At 45.2% G+C, this 26284-nt stretch overlaps 1 protein-coding gene across 6 annotated transcripts in view; it reads left to right on the top strand.

Annotated features, from left to right (window-relative positions):
* KCNJ1 (potassium voltage-gated channel subfamily J member 1) overlaps positions 1-23001 on the top strand; it is a 29004-nt gene extending 6003 nt beyond the window's left edge. For 2 of the 6 annotated variants that reach the window (XM_025356406.1, XM_025356407.1), the window contains 2 exons: positions 10479-10648; positions 20783-23001. In XM_025356406.1, the coding sequence (XP_025212191.1) occupies positions 20804-21922 (1119 nt within the window). In that variant the 5' untranslated portion in view covers positions 10479-10648; positions 20783-20803 and the 3' untranslated portion in view covers positions 21923-23001. Of the gene's footprint in view, positions 1-10448; positions 10649-18519; positions 18673-20782 lie in introns of those variants that run through there. The other 4 variants (XM_025356408.1, XM_025356405.1, XM_025356409.1 and 1 more) reach the window with 3 other exon arrangements.
* The last annotated feature ends 3283 nt before the right edge of the window (positions 23002-26284 follow it).

Raw genomic sequence — 26284 nt, 5'->3', positions numbered from 1 at the left:
GGGTCTCAGCTGCGAGTGAATGCTGCAACCTTGCGTCAGTCGCTCAGTCAGCACCCCACCACAGGAAAGCGCCGTGAGCAGAAGCTGGCGACACCGGAGTTTCTGTCTTTGCCTGCTTAGCCATGTGGGTTAGGGAGCCCCAGGGACGCCAACAACCAGACCACAGGCGGGCTAATTTCCAAATGCAGACACAGTGAATGCCACCCATATTTCACCAGTGACTGGAGAGCAGATGCTGGGCCATTCGTGGGCCCTGCGTGTGCCTGGGGATGGAGAGAAGGCAGGACACTTGAGGGAGATGCCAGTGCTGCCTCTGAGCTGTTGATGCTCCCTGCCCTGGGGTTCATAAAAATAATCCTCTACATGGTGCATAGAGTGTTTTTGTGTTTTCTGAAGTATTACAGGCAGGCCCCGGCAACATGATCTTCATCTCCCAGATAGGGAAATTCCCGCACCAGGAAAGGGGCTGGACGTGCACCTGTCACATAGCTGCTAAGTGGAGCTGGGTCTCTGGCCTTCAGGGCACTTCCTTTGTGGTCACACCTGGGTTTCAGAGCCACCTGGCTTCTACTTTTCTGAGCAGCTTCCTTCAGCATTTTCTTGTTTCCTCTGTGCTTGCATCCTGCCTGCCCCTTGGAGTCACCCTGTTTCCAGGCTATTGCGTCTCCAGGCCCCTTGGTCCAGCTGATGTGGGTTACAAGGCCCACCTGTGAAGTGGCAGTAGGCTAATTTTCAATAATCCAGTTGGTGACTGTTCTTCAGAGAGAATCTTCTGGAATCCTTGACTTAGTGACAGCACAGAGACTTCCTGAGTTCCTTAAGTCACATCTTCCTTCCCTTACGTCACTTCTTAAAGAAAAAAAATCAATTCATTTCTACAAGAACTCCTGTATGCATTTCACACAGTGAAACCTGTGCAGTGTCACGCACTTATGTGAGACAGTCATTGCCTCTCTTTCACATTGTCAGGATGGAATTCTTCACTGGACACCTGCCACAGTGTCCTGCCGGCCTCTCAGTCAACCCATCTTCATGTCTCACTGAAGTCTCTCTTGCCATAAATCCAAGTCATGTTTCTATAGTGTGGCTCCTCTATCCGGATTCTCCCAAGCATTGCATCATTTAACCTGTACGATGGCCCTGGGAAGTAGATAGCATCATTGTCATCTGACAGATGAGAATCTGAGGCCTGACTCTTGCCCCGTCTGGGGCCAGGCAGGTGTCCTTCCGGGCGCTCCTCTGAAATCAATGCCGACCTCCCTGCGCAGCGCCCTCAGCAGGCGCCAGGGGGCGCTGCTGCTGGTAAGCGGGAGGCCCGGCGGAGGCGAGTGTGGGCCCTGCCGCGCCTTCTGTCTCCTCTGCGCGTTGCTGCCAGCGCCGTCTGCAGCACCAGTGCCTACTTACGGGTACTTTTCAAGGTCACTTCTAGTTACTGTTTCTTTCTAAGTCCTTATCACAATCTATAATTACTCTGTTTATTTGGCTCCTTTTAATTTCCTGCCCAGCTCCCCCACTTTCCTGGGTCTTGTGAAGGCCGTACCCCAGTGCCCAGCACAGGCGGCTCCCACTACAGATGACCTGACAGATGCAGAAGGGAGGGCGAGCCAGGAGAGGGCACGCAGGGAAGGGAGGTGAGGAGGGAGGGCCAGCCTTTCCCCCAGGCCTTCCTTCCTTTTCTCTCCTGCCTTAGACATCAGGATTTACTCATCTTCTGGGCCAGATCTTCAGGGAACTTGGGGTGGAGACATCGGGTTAAGACCTGGGTTCCGGCTGGGCGCGGTGGCTCAGGCCTGTAATCCCAGCACTTTGGGAGGCTGAGGCAGGAGAATTGCTTGAGGCCAGGAGTTCAAGGCCAGCCTGGGTAACCTAGTGAGACCTCATCTCCGCAATCAGTATACTAGCCTGGAGTGGGGTACTTGCCTGTGGTCCCAGCTACTCAGGAGGCTGAGGCGGGAGGATCCTGTGAGCTGGGGAGGTAAGAGGCTGCAGTGAGCTATGATTGTACCACTGCACTCCAGCCTGGGCAACAGAGCAAGACCCTGTCTCAAAAAGAGCTGCGTTCCTACCTCAGTTCAGCCTCATATGAGTTCTTTAAATTCTCTAAACTTCAGTTCCCTTCCTTGTCAAATAGAGAAAACTAGACCTGCTTCATGGGGTCGCTGTGAGATTGAATGAAATAATTTCTGCTGAGCCCCTACCGCAGTTGCTGGTACAAGACAGAGATTCAACAAGTGTCCACTCCTTTTCCCCTGTGGTAATTCCATGCCTAGAGGGGACCCACCATTTAACCCCAATCCTGTAGACTAAAATCAACCCCTTATGTGCCTTCAATCACATAAGAGGGGTAACTTGCCTGGTGGGATGAGGGTCTGGTAGCAAATTCACTACCACTTTTCAGGTCTGTGCCAAAGAAAGTCACATGGGAAAGGATTAGTTTTAATGAGTTTCTTCCAATAATTAAACCCAAGGTAGACACATAGCTACCCGCTGAGTCCTATACTAGGCTAAATTCTAACTTTCTAGCTCTGTGAACTTGGATCAATCACAGCCTCTGGTGTTTGGTCTCCTTCTCTAGACACTGGGAATAATAATGCTGTGTATGTCATAGAGTGATTGTAACTACCGAGTTTAGCCCTGGATACTGCCTGGGACATAGTAAGATCCATTAATGTCAGTGATTTCTGGTCCATGGATGAGAAGGAGAACTACCCTGACCGAACTAGTTTCACAAAAACTTTATGGAACATTTATTATTCGCCAGCCTCTTTTCTATATCTTGTCTTCCTTCACCTTCAAATCACTCTGAAAAGTACGCGCCCTTCCCATTTTTCATTCATTCATCCATTCACTCCTTCAACAAACCCTAGCTGTTGCCACGGAGACATGCGCCATTTGAACAGAGGTTAATTGTCAATCAAATATGGTGGTGCAGAGTTGACATTTAACTGTTCTTACCTGTCTTTCGTTGTTGGGCTCATGAATGTGTTGTGAACCTCCTTAAGGAGTGGATGTTTTTCTCTGGGCACTTCTGCTTGGTCTGTAGCATGCATTTCCTTGTCTCTTCATTCTCAGCTGCTCTTACTCACCAGTGTTCTTTGCCTCTGCATCCCTTCCCATCCCTCCCCATCCCTCCCCATCCCTCGCCATCCCTCACTATCCCTCACCATCCCTCGCCATCCCTCACTATCCCTCACCATCCCTCGCCACCCCTTGCCATCCCTCCTTAACCCTCCCCATCCCTTCCCATCCCTTGCCATCGTGCAGCTTCTCACATTCCCTTTGCCCACTCTATTTTATCCATATTTTATGCAGTTTCTCCAAGCTCTTGCACAGGGTTTAGCTGCTCTTGCACTTTTTAAAACTTTTAAACCCTTGACTAAGCCAATAAATGCTAAAATTGGGTAATTTTTTAAAAATGTAAATGAATACCCAGAAACACATTTTTATGTATGTTTTCAGGTACAATATTGAGTTCAAAATACATGAGATCTACGTATTCTTACTCACTGTAGAAAATCTAAGATTAACTTAAAAAGACGAGGGGGGCAATGCTCCCAGGTGCATCCCGAGCCAATGCACAGGCACTCGTCCCTGCCGCCTGTCAGCATTGGCACTTATGAATCCACCATATGCAGTGTCCACACCATCCCTGGGTGTTTCCTTGGTCATTAGTTTGGTGAGCTAGTGAAAAACTAGCTCAGCTACAACTTGGAGAAAAGTAGCTTCTCTCTTCCCTGGCCTTCTCTGTTTGGAGAGAGCCCTGAGGCCCAAGGAGCAGTGTTGGGTATAACATAGGGATGCAGCTGACGGGTCCCTGCACTTGTGGCACTCCCAGCCTGGGGAAGGGCACTGACCTTGGTTAAGAAAGATTTGTAGAGTCTCCACTGTGGATCCGCATGCTGGGGATTCAGAGGAAGGCAAGACGGGCTGCTGTCCTGGAGGGTGCATTCTGTAGAGGGGAGATGGACAATCAGTGAACGCATCACCAGCAGGGAAATAAACAACCAACCTGACAGCCACTCTTGATAAGAGATGGGAAGAAGCCAAGACAGGATGGAGTTCCCACTGGAGCAGCGGATGATCCTTAGATTGGATGCTGAAAGGCTCTCGAAGAAGGTGGTGATGGAGCTAGGTCCCCAGTGACATGGAGCAGCCAGACACTGGAAGACCTAGAGCAGAGCAGCCCTGAAGGAGGAAGCAGCAGGTGCCAAAGCCCAGGGCAGGAGCTGCGCCGCACGCTTGCAGAGCAGAGGGGGCGGGAACATAGTGAGGTGACAGAGGGGATGACTTTGGGCTGTGGAGTGTGGCAGAGTCCCGGCTACATGGGGCCTTGAGGTCATCAGAACAAGGGGAAGCTGAGAGAGGTCTCAGCAAGGCAGCAGCGTGATCTGATATTCAGGACTCCTTCCTCGCTCTGATGGTGTGGACTCTATTATAAGGAGGAGAGAGAGGCGGTGGACAGATCAAGGAGCCCATTTTTGTAGCCCAGCCAAGGAATTATGGTGGCCTGGCAGCAAAGGAGATGAAGAGAAGAGGACAGAGAGGTCCTGACTATATTCTGTAGAAAAAGCAGAAACATTTGCTGATGGATTGCTTATGAGGGTGAGAGGAAGAAAAGAATTAAGAGTGAATCAAGGTTTTGCTTGACTCTGGGGTGATGTGCCATTGACAGAGCTGAGGATGATCTGAATTGAACAAAATCAGTATCAATTCAGTTGTATTCAGTCCTAAGAAGGAAAAGAAGATGGTATTAGGAAATTTTTTTAGAGTAGGAATTTCAGCCCAAGATGCCTATACCCAGATGTGCTGTACCCGCATATATCACACATGGAGCTGCCCCCTCCTGCTCCCTCTTCTGCGGTCCTCTCTCTGTCCTGCACTCTGAGGGTGGACATGCACCTCTCACCGCAGCCTAGTGGCCATGGAACCTGCAACCCCAGCCAAGAGCTTTCAGAGAAAGGATCATGCCAGGCATCCATCACAAAGCCTTGTGCCCTGGCTGCCTCTGGGTCTGGAAGGCTGGTCATGCAAACCTCAGAGGAAATTCAGTTGGTCTAGCACAATTGCATTCTCCTCATGTAATTTAATCTTATCGTTTCATGGCCAATCTTTTTCTCTCTGATCCACAGATTTCACCACTTCGTTAATTTGTCCCTAGCAGACAGATAAACAGAGTCTTCTCCCTCTGGGCCTCATGTACACAAAGATGCTTCTGACAGGCCCCTTGAAAGCAGCTCAGAGCCTGCTGTCTTTTCCCGCCCGTCAGTTCTGGTGGGAAAGCCTTCTTTAAGAGGCTCCAGGAGGGGATGAGGGGAGAGAGAGAGAAGAGTTCCCAAGACCTGGCAAGAGCCCGGAGCAGGACTGTGCATCCTTCCTGCATTTTCTCTGCAGCTCACACAGGTACAGTGGTGCTGTCCTTGGGTTGGGCGGTGAGAGCTGCCTGCCCAAATCCAGACCTGGGAGTTAAAACTGAGTTCCCCAAGTACTACCCCAGTCTTTGGCTGTCCCAGTCCTGATCTCTTCATCCTGACTCTCGTTCAAGAGTCCACAGCCCTTGAATGTGGTCTCTTCATCAGAGCCCCTCAGCCCTGCTAAACAAGGAAGGTACCCGGCATTTATTGTGGCTTTCCCCATACTGAATCCTCTACTGGGCCTTCTGACACTTAATCCTATCTCAGCACTGTGAAACAGATTTCCTTATTTCCATGTTCACGTTCTCTAAACGTTCAGGTTTGGAGAAGCAAAGTAACTCACTCTGATAACAAGTGGAAGAGGTGGTGTTTAAGCCCAGCTCTATACTGCCTTATAGCCTATCCCTTCACTACTTTCAAGGCACCGGTGGAGCCCCATCTTTGCTTTGCCAACCTTATTTGCTGGCTCTTTGCAATAACGTCTTCAATCGTAATGCGGATCGCAGCTTGGACCTCACACCCTCTGGGTGCCAGGGAGCCAGTATTTTGGTTAGTGCTAAGGCCAGTTTTCAATCTCATCACAATTCCTAGAGGTCTTCCTTCTATCCTCTTTCCTCCATCTGCTCCAGTGAAGATCGGGGACCTTGGCAAGATGCGAAAGGTCAGGACTCAAATGATGTTGGGGAAAAAGAATAAACCCATCACTGAAAATGGGTACAATTTTTGGAAGTGTGGGAGGGTAAGAAAAGTGAATCAGGAAGACAGTCATGTCCAAAACAACAGAAAAGAAAAGGAAAGGAAAGAAAAACTGTAAATAGCTCACAATGAGCTCCAGGGTTTTTATTGCTCCTTATGTTTCTTAGCAACATTTTTGTTTGTTTGTTTTCCAGGCTTAATCGATTACATTGAGAAATTAGCTCTGTAAAAACCCCAGGTAGGCTGCTGGGTCACGCACCAGTAAGCTGCAGAGGTGGCATTCAGGCCTGACTCCAGACATGTGTTTCAAGGCCAGAGACTCAGTGGGGAGCCTGCACGTGCGCTCCAGCTAGACCACCTCATTTCTTTTCATAGGAATTAGTACTCTGAGAACACCAGGTGCTTCAGTTTCTTTCCCCAAACCCATCATGCATCTACAATACTGAGTAAGATCTAGGTTTGGCCTTGCAGGTGTGTCATCAAACAGATCATTACGATTTGTGCTAATCCAGATGAGGATGTTGAGAGGTGCTGGTTGGGGACATTCTTTCTAGTTCTTGATAGTGGCCCTTATTCAGGAAGTAAGTGAGGAACATCCAGCCCTGCCTTTGAGAAAGGGCCCAGCCTCTGGACATGCACAGTGGGGGGTTTCTGTCATTCTCCCGTGAGCCCTTGAATGCGGACTCCACACAACTCTGTGCCCTGTTGTCACCCAAGAAAGCAGCAAGGTCTCCATCCCAGTCACCTTCCATCCTTCTCTCCCCTTAGCGTATGCGGTGCGGGGTGGGGAGCAGAGGGAAGGAGTGGCACTGGGGAAATGTGGGGCAAGGAGGGGTTTTGAATGGGCCTGTGGGGCTCTGGCTTATCTGTGAGGTCATGCTGAGTCTCCGGAAGTGCTGGCTCAAATGGTAATTGGAACATCCGCACTGCTGACTCCAGGAATACAAGGGCTATGGGCAGGGAACAAAATGCCTGAAAACATTCAAACAAAAGATGTGCTGAAAGAAGGAGAAAGAAGGAGAAAATGAAACCGAGCTCCCAGGAGAGCCGAGAGAGGGAGCGCTGGCTTGGCTGGTGCAGTAGGAGAGACCCTGTGACTTTCCTCCCGTCCCACAGATCTGCCCTCTGGCACTGCGAGGTGTGAGGGACTTCACCCTGGAGCTGCCAACCCCGGATCATAACTGAACACCATTCTCAGGCTTGTGGAGCCCAGGTGCAGGTGGATGGGTGGGTGGGTGAGTGGGAGGGCCCACGGTCCAGCCTGGACTGCTTCATCCACACACACCTGGGCAGCAGCAAGGAAGAGCTTCTCCTGTAGACCCTGGGAGAAGAGACATCTCCCACGCTAGCGGGCCTTCTGTTTAGCAGTGAGGGTGAGCAGAATAATACTTTCCGTACTCCAAGCTCTTGTGGCAAAGAAAATCATTTTGATGGCGGTGCCGTCAGGATCACAGTAGCCACTTGCTAGAGAAGGCAGGTGCTGAGTTCAGCCAAGGTTCCAACAAGGGTCTAAAAGCATGGGGAAGTGGGGTGAGAGTGGGAGGGGAAGTGGGTCGAGACTGTACTGTGTGGCAGGCACTTTACATGTGTGTGTTTTCTATCCCAGCTTTATTGCAATATAATTCTCATAAAATAAAACCCACTCATTTGAAGTGTATGATAGGTGGTTTTCAGTGTATTCACAGAGTTGCACAGCCATCATTACAATCAATATGAGAACATTTTCATCACCCACAAAAGAACCTGGTGCCCATTAGCAGTCACTCCTCATCGCCTCTTCCCCAGTCCCGGCAGCCACCAGTCTAACTCTCTTTCTCTGTAGATTTGCCTATTCTAACATATCATTTACATGGAAGCATACACTCTTCGGCTTCTTTCACTGGTCTAATGTTTTCCAGGTCCGTCTGTGTTGTAGCATCTACCAGTACTTTTTTCCTTTTTAGAGCTGAATAATATTCCACTGTATGGATACATCACATTTTATTTATTGATTCATCAGCTAATGGACATCGACTGTTTCAAAAGTTTCCCCTTTTTGGCTATTGTGAATAATGCTGCTATTCGCATACTCATTTTCATGTGGATATGTGTATTTCTCACTGAATCCCCATAACAACAAAGGCACTAGAATCATCAGTATGGTGTGGAAAAGTGCAGCTCAGAGAGGTTAAGGAACATCTTTGAGGCTGAAAAGCTTCTTTTGATTTGGCTTGATTTTGGTAGACTAGCAAATACATGAAAATAAAGTGGAATTTAATTTTGCCTTTTCCAGGTCATTATACACACCACTGAGTGAAAAGAAACGAGGAAAGGAGTGAGAGAAAGTGCGTCAGCAGGCCTTCTCTCCCGGGAGGTGGGTCTCAGTGAGGGCCCCGAGCTTGCCTGCCTTGGCATGGCTCTAAGGTCTAGGGGGATGCCCCCTTCCTGCTTGTCCTCTTTGTTTCAGAGGCAGACACCAGGATTGCTCAAGAGCAGTTCAAGACATTTGCTGGAGAACCCAGCTGGGAAGTCTCCCAGGCAGTGTCCTGTTCTGAGAGGGCTCCTGGGTGGGCTCTGCCCGGTGATGAGGATGGGGGCGTGCTAAATGCCAGCAAGAAGAGCCCCAGTGAGAAGACTCCAGCATTTGCTCAAGGGCAGCTCTGTGGCATGGAACAAACGGTCACCGAAGCTACTGGCTCTGCTCCCTCTGGCTCCAGGGTTTTCCCAGAAAGCACTTGGATGTGGGAGGGTGGGTGATGACGTGCCGCCCCATTAATGTAACTCTGATGGCTTGGCAGAACCCAAGCCGAAACTGGTAATCACTGACCCTTTGAGGGTCAATGATACCCGTGGGGCATAGCAACAGAGTCAACAGAAATGCTGGCTCTCCCACTAATCCACTGCCCTAGAGCCTGGCTATTCTTACCTCCTCTCTGGGAAGCAGGATGCTATTGCAGCCTGCACAGTAGCTAGAGAAGCCCAGGATTAAAGGCCTCACAGATAGGGACAGGATTGCCTCCTTTCATTCAATACATGGCAGGAGCTTGAAGGAGAAACTGGAGTTGCACGCTGTATGACTCAAGGTGTTAATAGCTTGATCATGTTCTATGTCCAAGTGTGGTCTAAGCTCTTTCTATCCATCTGTAAGCTAGATATGAATGCCCCCATTTTTCAGACAAGGAAACTGATACACTGAGTACCCAGTGTTAGAGCTAGTAAGTGACTGACTTCAGATTCAAACACTGGAAACCCACTTCTTAAATCCTACGCCATAGGTCACTTGATGGGACTAGGACAGAGAAACTTCAAACACACAAGGTGTGGGCCTAGAAGGCATCCAAATCCCCTTCCAAACCCAAGCACCTGGTGCTCTGTGCCTTAGATCTTGTGTGTCTGTGGAAGCTGGGATACAAGGGCCTTCTTTGCCTGTGCAACTTAAAGAATACTAGTCCCCTTGAGTCTTCATACTCAGTACATTAGCTGAATTTTTTCCATTTTATAAATTGTCAAGGTTGGGCATCCTATATGTTTTCTTTAAAACAAAGTGCACTTTCTTGTCGCAGACACTCGGTAAAGCATGTTTAGGCCTCCTGTCCACATGGAATCCATTCCTTTCTGGTCTGGAAAGACTGAGTTGATTTAATACCAACCCAAACCACAGAGAACTAGAAGGGTCAGACTAATAACAGGATCTCTGCACACATAATAGCTACAACTTTTTAATAAACATTGAAATTCCTTCATTAAACTCCAGTGCCATTTGAGGTGGGTGGCTGAATATGAGACTTAAGAACAGTTTCATTACAGATATATCCGGTTTTCAGAGCAACCATCTGCTTCTCAACTCACGTACAGGATAAACAAGTGGAAGAATGATTATTTGATTTGCAAAAATTATTCTTCACTTTATAAAATAATCCACTATAGGATTCCTATAAATATCTAATATCCTAATGCATACGTAATATGATTCACCATACACAATTTCGGTCTATATACATCTTTTGAGAGTATACAGTGATTTCAATATGGAATATCTAGATGTGTACAATGATATTTTCAATGCAGCGGTGTTCTTTTTAATAGTAATAAAAATAAAAAGACCATGAGACTAGGAAAGACTGTGGATCATTGTGTTAATTTAATTTTCAATCTTAAATTCACTAGAAACTAGAATGGACTAGTTAGGGAGGTGTGGCCTGAGCGTGTGGTAGAGGTTTGAGAACTTGGGTTAAAGTTGAGTCCACCGGAGCCTGAGCTGACCTTTCTGCCTTTGCTGATGTGGAGGGTCCTGTGTGTTCCTGGTCCAGACTGACTGAAGTTTCACCCTGGCTTCTGTGTGGGCCTTTCCTCTGTCCCCAGACAGTAGCCACGTGTGTTGTATTTTACCAGGTATCTTCTCTACTGTGCCTTCATTCCCATTCTGGGCCCTGACAGAGACAGTGTGATAAGTTCTGATCCCCACAGGTAGAATCCCAAACCAAGCAGCTCTTGCTGGTCATCCCAAGATCTACTTATACATGAGGTTTTGAAAATCATCTCCTGAACCTCTTCCGACAGAGGTGAGTGGCTTGATTTTCAATAAGCAACTATTGGACACCCCAGGCTACAAGAAAGCTGGGTAAGCATTTGGTTATGCAGAGCCTCTTAGGCAAAGGCTGCGGGACCTAATCATCTGCCCGTTCAGGTTCTGCAAGTACTGAGTCCCACCACCAGCATCAGAGAGTGGTGTTAGGCTGGCATTGCGCTCTCCACAGCCCCTTTCAAAAATCAACCACACTGAGTCATTCACACTTTCCTGTATTTGCTTATTTCCTTGACAGATACCTGTTGAGCCTCTGTTCTCTGCCTGGTGCTGTGTGGGTGGGCACTGGGGACATGGCGGTGGAGGAGACAGCACAAAAGTAAATGTATCAGTTAAAATGACTGTTCATACCACAAATAAAAGGAAAGCATACAATCAAATATTGCAAGGAGAGGAAACTTGATTTAAATGGGGAGGGGGATCTTCTTCCTTCTTTGAGAAACTAACATTTACATGTCCTTCTGAGAAATGACATTTAACTTGAGGTCAAGAAGTCGACAAGGGGGTGGGGGTGGCGTGGGGGAGAGTAGAGTGCCAAGGGTTCCCAGCTGAGGAAATAGCAGGTGATACAGGACCAGAGAGGTTAAATGACCTGCTCCAGACTCTACGGTTGGAGGCCGGAGGGCCTCTGATGTGTCTTTTTGCCTTTGTATCCCCAGCCTGCTTCCTAAACATGACCTCAGCACTGACTCCAAGGTCAAGAGCTTTGCCCTCTGCTAAAGCAGTGATGAGCATGGGGCGGGCTCATCATCACTGGCAGGTTTTCCTTATCCACCAGGTGGTGGGTTGGCCAGCGGGCAGGCGGGGTTGTGGGGGGGTTGCCTCCTCTTCCCACAGGAGCCATTGTCATCACACCAAACTTGTGCCTATAGAAGTAACAACACCCTGTAGAGGTCTACAGATGTCCCTAAATGTAAAATGTCACTCCCACAACTTCAGGTCATTTGCTTATGCCGGGACAATCCACAGAAGCTTCCAAAAAAAAAGCATGATGCTGGACAGCGCATCTTCAGTTGCTCTCATGGCTGCTTCTTAATTCTCTTGATATCGTAACCATTTCTAAACTCTGCCTGGCTCTACCAGGCCCTTCTCATGACATCAGGGCCTATGGCCTTCTCTTCCAACACACACCCTCAGATCCAACTCAGGGTACCTAGTGCCCTCTCCATCAAGTCCTCTCCTTCCTCCTCTTGTAGTGCTTTTGTAGATGCTACAAAACCCCAGAAACCTGTGCCCTCTTGATCCTTTTGTGCTCACTATCTAAAAAGGTTTGGACCCTTGCTAGCTCTCACCCTCTTATGTGATCACTCATACAAAGCAAGGAAATGTGTAGAAAACCATTCCTGGTGCAGAGTAAGTTGATGCTGAATAAATATTTACTTTCCCTCTACATTGTTTACCAACTGTGTTACGTATGCTTTAGGGTTTAAAAGCAAAGACTTGTCAGTTGGGAAGATCTAGATTCTTCTAATCTTTGCTCTTCTGGCTTTCTGCTTTGTGACCCTGGAGAAGTTGCTTAACTTCTCTGAGCCTCAGTTCCCAGCCTCCTAGAGTTACTATGAGTTTAAATCCAACAACACCTTTAAGAGATTTTGCATCCGTGCCTGGGATGATACTACAGGCCTTTGGGGGCCCAGAATGTCACTACTCCAGAGGGGCACCGCTGACATCGTGCTCCAGAGGGCGCTGTTCGCTGAGACTGCCACAGCGTGTGTCTCCTGCAACAGGCAGCCGAATACAGAAACCCTCTCTGGCCACCTTAATGGCCATTCCACACTCTCTGGAGACTGTTCTCAGCTCCAGCCTTTTTATTCATTCATCTGTGCTTTGCACTTCCATTTTTACCTTGGTTTACCTTCTCAACCCCGGCTCAGCCCACTTAATGTCCAATAAAGCAATGCTTTCCCTTAAAGTGCAGTTGAAGGGAAAGTTTAGAAGAGAAAATTCTTAGAAAATCTCTAGCATAGCCAAGTAGCTCCCATTGTGTGGTAGTGAGTTTCTCCTGTCCCCTAGGGTGTTCCAGCTCCTTGTCACTGTTCCTCACAGCCCCTGAGGATGTGCTGCTCTCTCTTTAAAACTCTGAACAAGGCAGGGACCAAGTGCTTCTTTTTGGTCTTTCTTCATATAGCTTAGACATGCTAGCATTTCTGAAATATCTTAAGAAACTATTATGAAGAACAGCAGGAAACAATATTGGAAATACAGCGGCCAGGCATGGTGGCTCACACCCGTAATCCCAGCACTTTGGGAGGCCGAGGGAGGAGGATGGCTTGAGAATAGGAGTTCAAGACCAGCCTGGGAAACATGATAAGACTCCATCTCTACAAAATTAACAACAACAACAAAATCAGCTGGGCATGCTGGTGCACACCTGTGGTCTCAGATACTTTGAGGCTGAGGCAGGAGGATCGCTTGAGCCCAGGAGGTCAAGGATGCAGTGAACTGTGGTTGCACCACTGCACTCCAATCTGGATGACAGAGTGAGACCCTGCTCAAAAATAAAAATAAATAAATAAATAAATAAGAAAAGAAATGAAAAAGAAAATACATACAGGATAAGCATCCAGCTTCCAAAGCATTGATTTCTGACTACAGCAAATGCGGACTGCCACCAAAGACTGGTAAGACCTCACGAATACTTTGCCTGGATTCAGGCTTCACTAGCTCCCAGTGGTGGGGACATCACAACTTCCAGTGCTTCCCACTGGGACCCAATCAAGGTGCCAAGAAGAGGTATAGGTTTCTGTGGTGAGAGTATAGTTATCTTAGGATAACCAATGGCTTTGGTAAACACGTTAGCTAGATAGAACTTAAAACCTGAACTTGAAATGTTTTAACTCATTTTAATGGGTTTTTCTATTGAATGTGGCAATATCCTGATTCTTCACTTCTTCATACAAAAACAAACATACGTACCAATTGCACATAGGCATGTAAGACTTGCGGAAGCCACGGAATGCAACTGGTTCTCGCCAATGGGCTTGTAAAGTGGTTTTATTGTGTTATAGTTACACTTCTTATTTCCTGTGCTCTTAGGGTCTGTCGTGGTGTCAGTGCCCTCCAGTCAGAAAGTACCCTGTGTTTGAGCAAGTTGGACTTTTTGCAGCTGTGGAGACCTACACCATAAGCAATCACGGGGCGTCTCACTGAGAGGGCTTTGGAAAGGACTTTCATAGGATCTGAGCATGTTTCAGGTGATGTGGTTGGGGAGAGGCTTAAGGAAGCAATGCTTTGCTCTGGATTAGGTGCTGTTAGGGAGTAGTGATGATTCTATGATTCAATATGTTGATAATTCTTATTATCTAGGTGAGAAGACTGACATGAGGCTAAAGCTGTTCTGGGGAAAGAAACAGCAGACACTCATCATAGCCAGGATAGGGGGATATTTGGCCATTTTGTGGCTTGGATAACGTTTGTGTTTTGACGGTGTTCAGACATTATTACAGAGTGACCTTGTTTTATCCCAATCCATCATGATTTGAGTGGCCTGGTCTGAGGCTGACGATCTGTGAGATTGCTTGTGCTTGACAGGAGCAAGACCCAGCCTCCTGTGCCAGGAGAGCCAAGACCTTGCTGGTAGTTCAGGGTCAGCTCCCAGAGGTCAGGGCTGCTTTTCCACCGGTCAAATCCTAGTTAATGTCTAGGGTGAGAGAAGAGCAGCATCAAGCCTCGGTACCATGGCTCTGTTCAGCCTAGCCAAGGATAATTCTCTCCCTCTATCCCGTTCCCACCTCTCCAAGATAAGACTTCTGCCCTGATTATAGAGAAAACCTTTATAAAACATGTTTGTATTTTCCAGATCTCCTGTTCTGCACTGGAAGGATGGGCTCTGAAGCTAGCATAGCTGGTAGACAAGATATGTTTTCAGAACTTTCGTCACTCTCACGGAAGCCTTTTCCCCCATTGGCTGTAATCTCCAGTATGACCCATTTTGCTCCACATGGTAGATCCTGGTTGGCCTGGACTAGTGACCCCTGGTTAAACTGCCACACTAGTTTAAGATTTGTGAAGAAGTGATAACAATTGTAGCTATTTATTGCATAATTGCTATTTTCTATGAACTGTACCTATGCTATTGCATTTAAATCATACAACAATGTTTGAGAGTATATTATTATAGCCATTTCATAGGTGAGGAAACTGAGGCTCAGCAAAGGTCACCTAACTGTTGCTCAGGTCACCTAACTGTTGGGTGGCAGAGATAGGGTTCAAATCCATGTCCATGCTAACCCAAGCTAGAGGCCCTTCCACTCTGCCATGCTGCCTGTAGCTGTTACCTCTTCTAGGAACATTCCTGGCCGGAATCTCCTATCTTCTCCAGATTCCTTATGCACAAAAGGCCAAGTTATTCAGACAGTGATATACTCTGGCTGGCTGGCCCAGAGATGCCTACAGAGCACGGTGTGCCTCCTGAGAGTACCAACACCATCAGACCTTGTGATGCTCCAGCCCTTTCTCCCCAAGCTGTCTTCTCTGGAAGGAGGGAGGCACCTGGGAAGGTCCTTGCTGCACTCGCACCCTGGATACAGACACACTCTGGCTTCACAGCAGTGGGGACCCACTGCTCACCCCACAAAAATGTAGGGTATTCCTGAAGTGCATTCCCAAGTGTAGCCTGGAAGAGTCCTGAAGCTCAGATGCCCTCTTCTATGCCCATGAGGCCAGGAAAGATGGTTTCTACCAGCCTTGCCAAGTTCTATCTAAAAGGAGCCCATGCTGCTCCCATGTGAGCTGCCTGATAGTGGTAAAGACATCAGAGATAACTTCTCCGGCATTACCAAACAGAAAGGAAATGCCACCCTCTGTCCACCACAGGTTCTGAATGTGATAGGTGTAGTCTGTGGAGCTGGATGGTTTACTGCTTCTTGGGGCTCTGAACCTTTGCAAATCCAGCAGGGTGGCGATCCTCCAATAGCTTGGATGATTTTCATAGAAAACAGGAAGTCCTCTGCAGCAGCAGTTAGATGCACTTATTTTCCCTCCTTAGCAAAGCTGAGTAAGAATACAAGTCCAACACCCACCCACCCTTCTGGGTCTCCTCTTTGGGGCCACCTTAACATCCTGTCCTCAATCTTTTCAAGGCAGCAAACCTGCCCCATTACAATTCTTGAATTACTTATTCATGAACAACTTGAGAGCAGGAGCTGTTACCTTGCATTGTTTCCTAGCACAGCACCTGGTATATAGCAGATGCTCAATAAATAGAGTGTTTATATTGATTAAGAAGTAAGAGGCTCTACCCCATAATCCCATTCAATCATTGCTATGGAAAATCCTCAAGATTTTCCGTAGAAAATCTTTCCGGATTCAATCAACTGTTGGTAAAGCAGTAATTTTTTCATAGAAATGAATTTCTTCTCCACTGCAGTTACAAAGGGACGGGAGAAAATAATCTGATTTCTTCTCTCAGGCCACATAGCTCATATTTCCTACCTCTAACCTGAAATCCTGACTCTCAGAAATGTCCTAAAGTTAACTAAGGCTGTGTATGAGCCATGAGAGGTTTGACTAAAAGGCAGACTACAGTAAGTGTTTTTGTGTTTCCATTTCTGTGGAGGAATAATAGACTTCTAATTCTAAATCAGAAGCAGTAACAGCCATGCCTATTTCCCTTTCCCCTTTTTGACACAGTGGCTGTTTCACTGCTGAGCAGGCTGGGGTGGTAAGTGCTGTAAGAAATCCCAAATTCATAACGAATTGTTCTCAAGTGGGTGTCTCTGGAAGAAGAGCTTCTGCACCTGGGTTCATCAGATTCGCTAAGGACCACAAACTGTTGGTCCCTCCCTTAAAATGCGCACATACTGACTAAAGTAGATGTTACATACAAATGAAGCACATATTTTTATGGAGAAAAGGAAATTCAGGAAGAAAATATGTTTATTTTCAAGAATTTGAAGGGCTGTTAAATGGAGGAGACTTCAGACTCATTTAGAATTTTAATGAGTTTTCTCTGAAGCACAACTAGAAGAATGTTCTTTATCACAGTTTCTCCTTTAGTTCTATGAAAAAAACATGTCAAATGGTACACCAAGTGCAGAGTGTGTTGGCTCTAGCTTGCCTTTGCAGCCCAATGTCTCACTGAGGCTTTCCATGCTCCATTATTTGCTTACTTGAAACTTCTTTCAGCTCCTCCATATTTTCTTTCCTCGGTTGCCCCGCCTGGGTCCCATAGAAGATTACACTGTAATGTAGTTAGTACAGTACACGCAAGACATCTCCATTAGAGTGGGAGCCACCAGATACTAAGTGATATAAGTGATAGCAAGCTCATTGATTTTATATACTCATTGGTTTATTTATTTATCATCATTCAGCAAATATTTATAGAGTTTCTACTGTGTGTGACTCTAACTCATCTTCAGGGCTTGGCCGTAGGGTTGCGGTTCTGCTCATCAAAATAGGTGCTCCCCGGAGGGCTCCCACTGTTTCATATCCTGGCATTTATCACTGGTCATTTCACAGTTGATTGACTCATTTGCACCACCCTCTCTGCTGAAATGGGAGCTGCATGATAACAAGGACTGATGTCTAGGATGTCTAGTACAATGGTCAGCACACACAGTCAACACCGGGTATCAACACATCATCAGTGAATAATGATTGATAAATAAATTAATGTATACATAAATGCAATGAGTTTTCTGCCAGTTGAAGTAAGTTTGCAAAGAAAGGGTGGATCCCCAGCTGATGGGGATCTTTTAAAAAACTTATTCTTTTTGGCATTATACCAACCATACTAGGTTGTTAATTGATTTCCTTAGTTCACTTCCCCATTAGACTATGAACTCCTTGAGAACAGGAAGAGTTCTATTTGTCTTTGAAATCCTACAGAATAAGCATACAATCAATGTTTGGGAAGTGCACAAAATGTCTATTTTCTGAGAATGTATTGTTTACAGAACAAGAATGCTGAGGCACTAAAGAAAAAGTGGCAGTAATGTAATCCACTTGCTTTGCCAAGCCACTAAGAATACCTTGGTAAATATTAGCTAACGCGCAGCCCTTTGCTTGCTATTAAGATTTACTGATTTCAATAGAAAGGAACCTAAAAACTGAGCATATTAGATAACGCAGACACCAGGGACAATCTCTAATCACCTAAGAGTTCATAAAATACATATTGGCTCTGTCTGTGGTTAGATTAAATGCCATTGTCTAAAAAACGTAGGATCTGTGCAATAATGGGTCTGCCATGTGAATGACAGCTTTGGTTAGTGGATGAATTTATCCTGTATCATTGCATTCTCTAAGAATAATCCCTCTCACTCTGAACAAATAAATCAATAGCATTGGCTAACCCAGTGCATGTAAAAAACACCTTCAGTAAATGCCAGGTTTTCCAGAATAATAAAGACTTCCAACAATAAAGACTTCTTTTAAGTCTGTTTCTTACATAACTGTTGTATAGAGAGATTAACATGGTATCTTGTTTCTTCCTGGTGTGATCTTACTGTTGTCTTGTAAATATGTACTTATCTGTCTGTATGTTCACCTGCATCTTTGTGAACCCTTGGAAAACTCAGTATTTCAGTGGGTTTCAGAGAATAGGCTGGGAGATTGATGATAAGTAACTATTTCCGGCCAGTAGTTATTAGGCACAACTTTTAGGAGAAACAAGTGAGCAATAGAGCGTGGCCAAGGAGAGGAAGGCAATGCTGGAACCCAATCCACTCCTGCCCCCCAGGGACCTTAGCTGATGGCTTGTCATGTCTTGGCATGTTGGTATTCAAGCCATGTGATGTTGGAAAGAAAAAAATACATATTCAACTTGGGGCTTGGTCTGAGAACAACCAATTGCCTTGGTTTAAATCACACGATTCCACTATCAAATTAAGTGTTTTCAAGTTAACACAAATTAGCGTCAGTCCACTGACTGTCGCCTACAATAAATTAGGCTGAGTCTGAAAGAAATCAGTCTGCATAGAAAGACCAACTCCCAGCACCACTTCCTTGCTTTTTCCTGCCATGAATGCTTCCAGGTGGAATGTGTTTGAGACATTGGTAAGTGGAGGCTGGGGAAATCACCTCTCGGTAAAGCAAGGCAGATAATGAATGTTTCATTATTAATGCAGTCATGGAAACCCAACGTTATTCAAGTGATCGATCGGGATACTTCTTCACTCTACAGAAATCTTCTTTACCTTTAAAAGTAAAGTGAATTTAGAGGAGCAGGGTGGTGGGGAAAAAAACTCAGAAGTTGGTGTGTTAGGAGCCATCTCTGGAATTACAATGTATGACAAAGAGAATGTGGATTCAGTTGATAACTGTTGGTTTTAGAATTTACTATTTGAGCTGAGAGTCCCTCTCTGGAGAGCTGGATAAACAGTGCGACCCTGAATGCACCCGGGAGAGAGGTCAGTCCACATGGGTGTAGACCAGGGTAAAGGATGCGTGTACGAGGAAAGGAGGAGACCATTTCCTCCTCTGTACCTCACATGCACCATCCCCTAATCCTCCTTGGGGACTTGAGGTCAATGAGGGCAGTGTGGGAGGAGAGGAGGGCCCTCTGACTATGTGCATTGTTGTTTATTCTCTTGGCAGCATTTTTTTTTCTTTATGTCTTTAAGACCTGTTCTCAACATTTCCAATCACCACAGCTGTGGTTTTCTTGTCACCGCTTCGACTTGGTGTTGGCTTCTTGTGTTTTCAGCTGGGTTAAGGCCTTGAACAAGACACTGTGGGATATCACTATTATTTAAAATGTATCACTCAGTTGGTTTCGCTTCCTAGTTCTTACGAATAAACACATTTTTCAAGGGGGATTTTGAAATCTATTTTAAAAACATATTTGCATTTAATGAAAAATACCCTGAAGACATTGCAGACCAGGGTGGGCACACCTTGATATTCTTGGGCGTAGGGGAGGAGGTAATCTAGCGTTTATGACTTTGGGTTTCACCATCGTTGGCTGTTTATGGGACAGTCCCTTCACTATTTTGCTGTAAAATGGAAGTCACAGTAATGTCATCTATAAAAAATCAATTGAGCAGATAGGAATTTGAAAAATGTAATTCATTCACTGAATTATTTCATTTATGTTTACTGAATAAACAGTAGGCACTCATTGACTGTGCAAGCAACTGGGATATAGGAATGAATATAGGAATGGTCTGTCTTAATGGAGTATTATTTAAATCAATGCTCCCCAGTCCTCCAGCTTTGGAGTAGGGAAGGAAGTGTGAGATGTGTTGATGGTGGCTCTCATACTATTCATTTTGGGAATCTTGGGAAACCATGGGGAGAGAGTAGGAACAGGCTTGTAGATTTATGGAGAAGTCCTGTGAGACCATCTGGTTGGATCTGAGCTCTGTTCTAAATAGTGTTGAGCATTTAACAAAAAGAAATATGACCCATACTTGTCTAAAAATATTTTAGGGAAGTGTAACTTTAGAATATAACATTTGATAACTGAGACACAGAGTGGTAGAAACTCCCCTAGACTGGAGGCAGGGAGCCCTATATTCTAGTTGTCATCCTGCCACTGGCTAGGTACATGAATTTGGACAAGTCATTTAAATTTTCTGAATCTCAGTTTTCTCACTTGATAAAAGAGAGAACAGAATTGAATTAGGATTTTTCGTGATATATGAGTATCAATAGAAGTACATAGATGATTTAGGAAGTATATTGATGAGTGTTTTATGGATCAGTTATTTATTTTTCTGTATCTCAAAAATATATATAATGCTTCCAGTTTGTGATTTCTCAGAAATTATTGCTTAACATAAGGCTAAATTTATGAGCAGGTGATTTAAGTAATATTCAATAAAAAAAATACAGGTCACAATTGGTTATTACAAACATATTTAAGGTTGCGTGAGACCAGTTGAGGTCAGGAAACACTTGAATATATAATCTCTTAATCTGTCTCCATTTCTAGCTCTCTGTAATTATTTTGACTCTTTATATTTGAGTAACATGGTCTTCCAGTGGAAAGTTTCTATCAGAAATAGCATTGCGGTATCCAGAATAAACTTGTCAGCTTGCCAAATGATTAGTAACCCAGATAATTTTGAATGATCTTTTCGTAGTTAGGTCTTTTATGTGAGTCACCTAGTTCACTATTGCTACAAACATAATCCTTTTTTGTTTTTCTTTGATGTGTTTTCAGATCAGGGTGTTGACAGAAAGTATGTTTAAACGTCTTCGGAAATGGGTCGTCACTCGCTTTTTTGGGCATTCTCGGCAAAGAGCAAGGCTAGTCTCCAAAGATGGAAGGTGCAACATAGAATTTGGCAATGTGGAGGCACAGTCAAGGTTTATATTCTTTGTGGACATCTGGACAACAGTACTTGACCTCAAATGGAGATACAAAATGACCATTTTCATCACAGCCTTCTTGGGGAGTTGGTTTTTCTTTGGTCTCCTGTGGTATGCAGTAGCGTACATTCACAAAGACCTCCCGGAGTTCCATCCTTCTGCCAATCACACTCCCTGTGTGGAGAACATTAATGGCTTGACCTCAGCTTTTCTCTTTTCTCTGGAGACTCAAGTGACCATTGGATATGGATTCAGGTGTGTGACAGAACAGTGTGCCACTGCCATTTTTCTACTTATCTTTCAGTCTATACTTGGAGTTGTAGTCAATTCTTTCATGTGTGGGGCCATCTTAGCCAAGATCTCCAGGCCCAAAAAACGTGCCAAGACCATTACGTTCAGCAAGAATGCAGTGATCAGCAAACGGGGAGGGAAGCTTTGTCTCCTAATCCGAGTGGCTAATCTCAGGAAGAGCCTTCTTATTGGCAGTCACATTTATGGAAAGCTTCTGAAGACCACAGTCACTCCTGAAGGAGAGACCATTATTTTGGACCAGATCAATATCAACTTTGTAGTTGATGCTGGGAATGAAAATTTATTCTTCATCTCCCCATTGACAATTTACCATGTCATTGATCACAACAGCCCCTTCTTCCACATGGCAGCGGAGACCCTTATCCAGCAGGACTTTGAATTAGTGGTGTTTTTAGATGGCACAGTGGAGTCCACCAGTGCTACCTGCCAAGTCCGGACATCCTATGTCCCAGAGGAGGTACTTTGGGGCTACCGTTTTGCTCCCATAGTATCCAAGACAAAAGAAGGGAAATACCGAGTGGATTTCCATAACTTTAGCAAGACAGTGGAAGTGGAGACCCCTCACTGTGCCATGTGCCTTTATAATGAGAAAGATGCTAGAGCCAGGATGAAGAGAGGCTATGACAACCCCAACTTCATCTTGTCAGAAGTCAATGAAACAGATGACACCAAAATGTAACAGTGGCTTTTCAACAGGAGTAAAACAAAGTCTCTAAAGTTCCTAGTGGCTAGAAGCATTATGAAGCAGTCAACAATTTAGGGGCACAAAAGTAGGATGAGAGCTTTCAAAGTCTACCAGCAAATGACCCCTGAACCTCGCAATTGTGATCCCACAAGACATGCATCTCTACAAGGCTACTGTATTAGAACGTGCAATGCATTTATATGAAACTGGCATATGGGAGCCATAGGTGCTCATTTGGAATCTTAAATATGATTATTTGAGCTCATATAAGGTTGATGGGAGCAGACAAAATTATCAAAAGTTTCATGCATAGGCCAAATATTTTTTAAAGTTTCCTTAAACAAGTTATGAACTTCAGAAAGGATCAGGGAACAATAATAATCTCATTTTGATTCTACTGATAAGAAAGACTCCACTTTTATTTTAATGTGGACTTTTACTCAAAGAAAAATTGTCTCCTAATTTGGGGAGATGAACCAACCAATCAACGACAATAAGAAAATGCTTACACAAGGAACAATTTGAGGCTCTAAGCTTCTCATGTGGTACATTTAGACAGATAATTACCTTCCCTGTAAGACAGAACACTTTAGTTAAAAGTGGTGATGATATTTCTTTCAATCTGTATTGGATGGCTTAAAGGGCTATAAAACTGTTTATAAAGAGCATTTCCTGTTCTTCCAAGACAGCAATGAGTTGGAAGGTGCAAAGTCAGTAAAGAAGGGAATGTATCATTAATGCACCTGAGAAGAAACAGTTTCATGTGTTTCTCCACCTAGAGTTTGTACTGGAATGCTATTTCTAAAGAAGAAGTGGGAAAGAGAGAGGAATGGGATGGAGCCCCACAGTCAGAATGTTACTATGTCTTTCTTTCTCCGGGAGCCCATCTTCCTAAAAGGGATCAGCTTATGGAAAGATCGACCTTGAGGGGAAGGTTCTACTGTGAAAGTCTTTTTCAGATCCCCAGCTGCATCATTTTGAATGTGTCGTGGAAAAAAGCTGGTACTCAAAGCTGCTTAGGAATCAAAATGTTTTCAGTGTGTTGATTAATATAGTAAATTTCTGAAACTGTGCATGCACTTTGATTATTATTATTATTACTATGCATTAGCTGAATCAGGTCCCAGGTGAAAATCCTCTTGCAGATAGGACCCTCTCCTGGAAGGGGTGGGAGGAGTGGAGAGGAAGCAGATAGGACACATTTGTTGTCTGGAGTCCTCAGGAGGAAATGACCCTGGCCACAGACACACCCCTTCCGGTACAGCTCCATCACGCCTCTCCAGTGTGAGTCTTGGCACATAAAACGGTAGCTGCCCACAGTTGTTGGGAGGGATGGCTTATGTTTTTGCATGCCTGGGTTGTGTTTGTACAGATCTATGCACCACTCCGGTCCTTCTGACTAAGAACAGTGGGAAGTCTGATGGGTTTAGGGTTGCAGACCTTGTCAGTGGCCATAATAGTGGCCATAGCTGGCCCATGTGGGACTCTCACTCTGTGCCTGTGAGTGCTTTGGCATCACAATTTAATGTGCTGACAGGAAAAAGAAATCAGGTATCACAAGCTTGAGGGAGCTGGAATTCTCTGCTGGCCCACTGTCATGATGTAGCCCCTTCATAAACTGGAGGGAAACTGTGTTGACACTCGTTCCCAGCAGCATGCATTCCTCCTGGTGTATTCTCCTGCTGGCTGGCAGCATGCATGTGGATGGCTGGAAGTGAGATGGTCATAAGCAATCCATTCCCTTTGATTGTTTAGGGAGCTGAACAACTGACATCTTTCTGATTGGTATTTACTTCTGGGTTATTCGGTGGAAGCCCATCTACTTCTAAATATCCCTTTGCTAGGATCAAGACACTCTGCACCTGGAGTCTCTTTTTTAATGGAAATTCCCATTGACCCTCTAGCAACCATTAACATAGGTACATCCAATTAAGCCCCTAGGAAATGAGGCCTGGAACAGGTAACTTTTGATAGGTCTAAGGAGTGGCTGGAACCCAAAAGCTCATAAAACTCCTGTGCATTTCAGGAAAGGGGTTAACAAGGGCATGGGTGCTCAAGTAGTAAAGAGAAATGAAAAATAGCTTCAGAAGGCCAAACTGCTTGTGGGTTAACACCACTGCTAAAGGCTGCCTTTTTATTACAATGCAGTAACATTTTTCCCAGTGGGATCTGACCACATCAGTACTGCTATTCGCTACAGATGCCAGGTTTTTCTATTTGCTGATTTTAAAAGCAAGTCAATAGTTCTAATTCCCTTCACGAAAAACTGCATCCCATGATGCATTATTATATTCAGAATTTTCCTTGAGACTGAGTCCCTTTGAATTGCCCAGTTCATCTCTGTTGCTGTGGGGATTTTGACTAAGAGCATTTGATCCTGGTTGAATCTTCCTGGACTTAGGTTGGCTCAAACTCCAATATTTAAGAGTTAAGATTTGGGAGGTTGTCCTTAATGGAAAGCACTAAATGTTTAAAAATTATTTATTCCTTAAGAGAGAAAAGTCAGAAGGGAAAGATCTTTTCTGTGTTGCCAAATCTAAGACATGGGCTGATCGGTGACTGTCCTTCTGTGTCCATCACTAAGAGAGTGTGCAACCGGACCTTCCAGAAGAACTCCCAGGGCGGATTGCAGAGACAGTTGAGGAAGTGTCTTCCTTGGGGATTTTTCATGCAACGGAATATGGGTCCTCAACAGGATGCTTCTGTGAATAGCACGGGGATCTTTCCCTGTCTAGAACAAACGTTAGGACAGCTTCTGATGGAAAGAATGCAAATGAATCCGGCCCTGCCCCTGAGCCGTTGTTGCCTGCCATTACAGGAAGTGTGTGTCAATCAAAGCTTGACAGGGGAGATAGAGCATTTTATTTTGGAAGCCAGAAGTTTGAGAACAATGACTGGAATTTCCTCTTTCTGTCCGGCAAGGGCTGTTTGTCATTGGGGAGATAAAAGTCCAGGGCCAGGGAATAAAGGTTATCGGGAACTGCGCAAGGCAGAGCCATGGGGGGTGGGGGGGTGGGAGGAGGGGTTATGGAGGAAATCTATTTCAATGCCTGTCATTAAGTTTCCATTAAAAGAACATTCAGTTAGGAATTCAAAAATAATTTAATCTCCCCAGCCAGATGCACCCAGCTGGACTCCTTGGAGCTGAGCCCCTTGGGGAGGGAGATTTACACCACCGGCTGCAGGGGCCAGGAGCTGGGGTGCGTCTCTACCCAGTGCGCCCTTGACTGCTTGGGTGTTCTAGAAGACATCGGTATCCTTCCGTCAAGTGGGAAACCCCAAGGCTTGTGCAGTGGCAGAAGAAAGTTATTTACTAGGAGTTATTTACTAGGTTGTTACCATGTCTGAGGTTCTGTTTACAGCATTTTATATACCTTCCCTCATTTAATTTTCCCAGCAATCCTAAGAGGTCAAGACTATGATTATAACTTTATTTCACTTGAGGCAGCTAAGGTAAGGAACGTGTCCAGAGTCACTCACTGGAAAATGGCAGGGCTGGCATGCAAACCCCGGGCAGTCTGCCTTGAAAGCCCATGAGTTGAAAATCCCTCGTGGACATCCTAGGAGGGATCACCCTCTGAGGGGATTCCCCAGGGCCATCACACATTTCCCTGAAACCCACAGATGACTGGTGCATGCTCTTGGGATGCATCTTATACTTTGGGAGAAACCACTCATTGCTCAGCACAGGACAGAGCCCTGGCCAGTGCTGTACGAACATCTCCGGAATTGCAGGTTCTAGGAAAAGGCAGTCTTTTCCCACGAACTCTAGGTCATCCACCAGGCCAGTATACGGAAGTATCAGGGGTGTCCTAAAGATTTGATTAGCCAGTTGGTGCAAAGCATCTTCCGAATACTAATATATATACTGCTCTCTCTAAATATATACAAACACTGAATATATATACTAATTATATATATAATTAAAAACTATGTGTGTGCATATGTGTATGTATACACACATGCACATATACATTTATATTTCAGTCTTTGATGTAGAGGCAGATATTATTTCCATTTTGATATGGGAAGTGGCGCCTCAGTTCTTCCTGGAGAACAGTGCCTGTGTTCTCTACTCACCTCTGTATTCCTAGCACCAGCCTCTGCTAGTTCCTCACACAATCCATACATGGTTATAATGAATAAAATAAACAAATGAATGATTTGCTCAAGGCTGGTAGTGGATTCAAACCCACATCTGTCCAATGAACTTTTGGTCATCAGACAATGAACTTTTGGTCATCGACCAGTCATTTGTCAAGGGGCCTGGACAAATGACTTAACTTTGTTAAGCTCCAGTTTCTTTATTTGTAAAATGGAGTTTTGTAATAGAGTTAAGGGGGAGATTCAGTGAAA

The sequence above is a fragment of the Theropithecus gelada genome, chromosome 14, assembly GCF_003255815.1.
Source record: "Theropithecus gelada isolate Dixy chromosome 14, Tgel_1.0, whole genome shotgun sequence".
Classification (NCBI taxonomy): Eukaryota; Metazoa; Chordata; class Mammalia; order Primates; family Cercopithecidae; genus Theropithecus; species Theropithecus gelada.
This window is presented reverse-complemented; position numbering and strand designations above follow the sequence as displayed.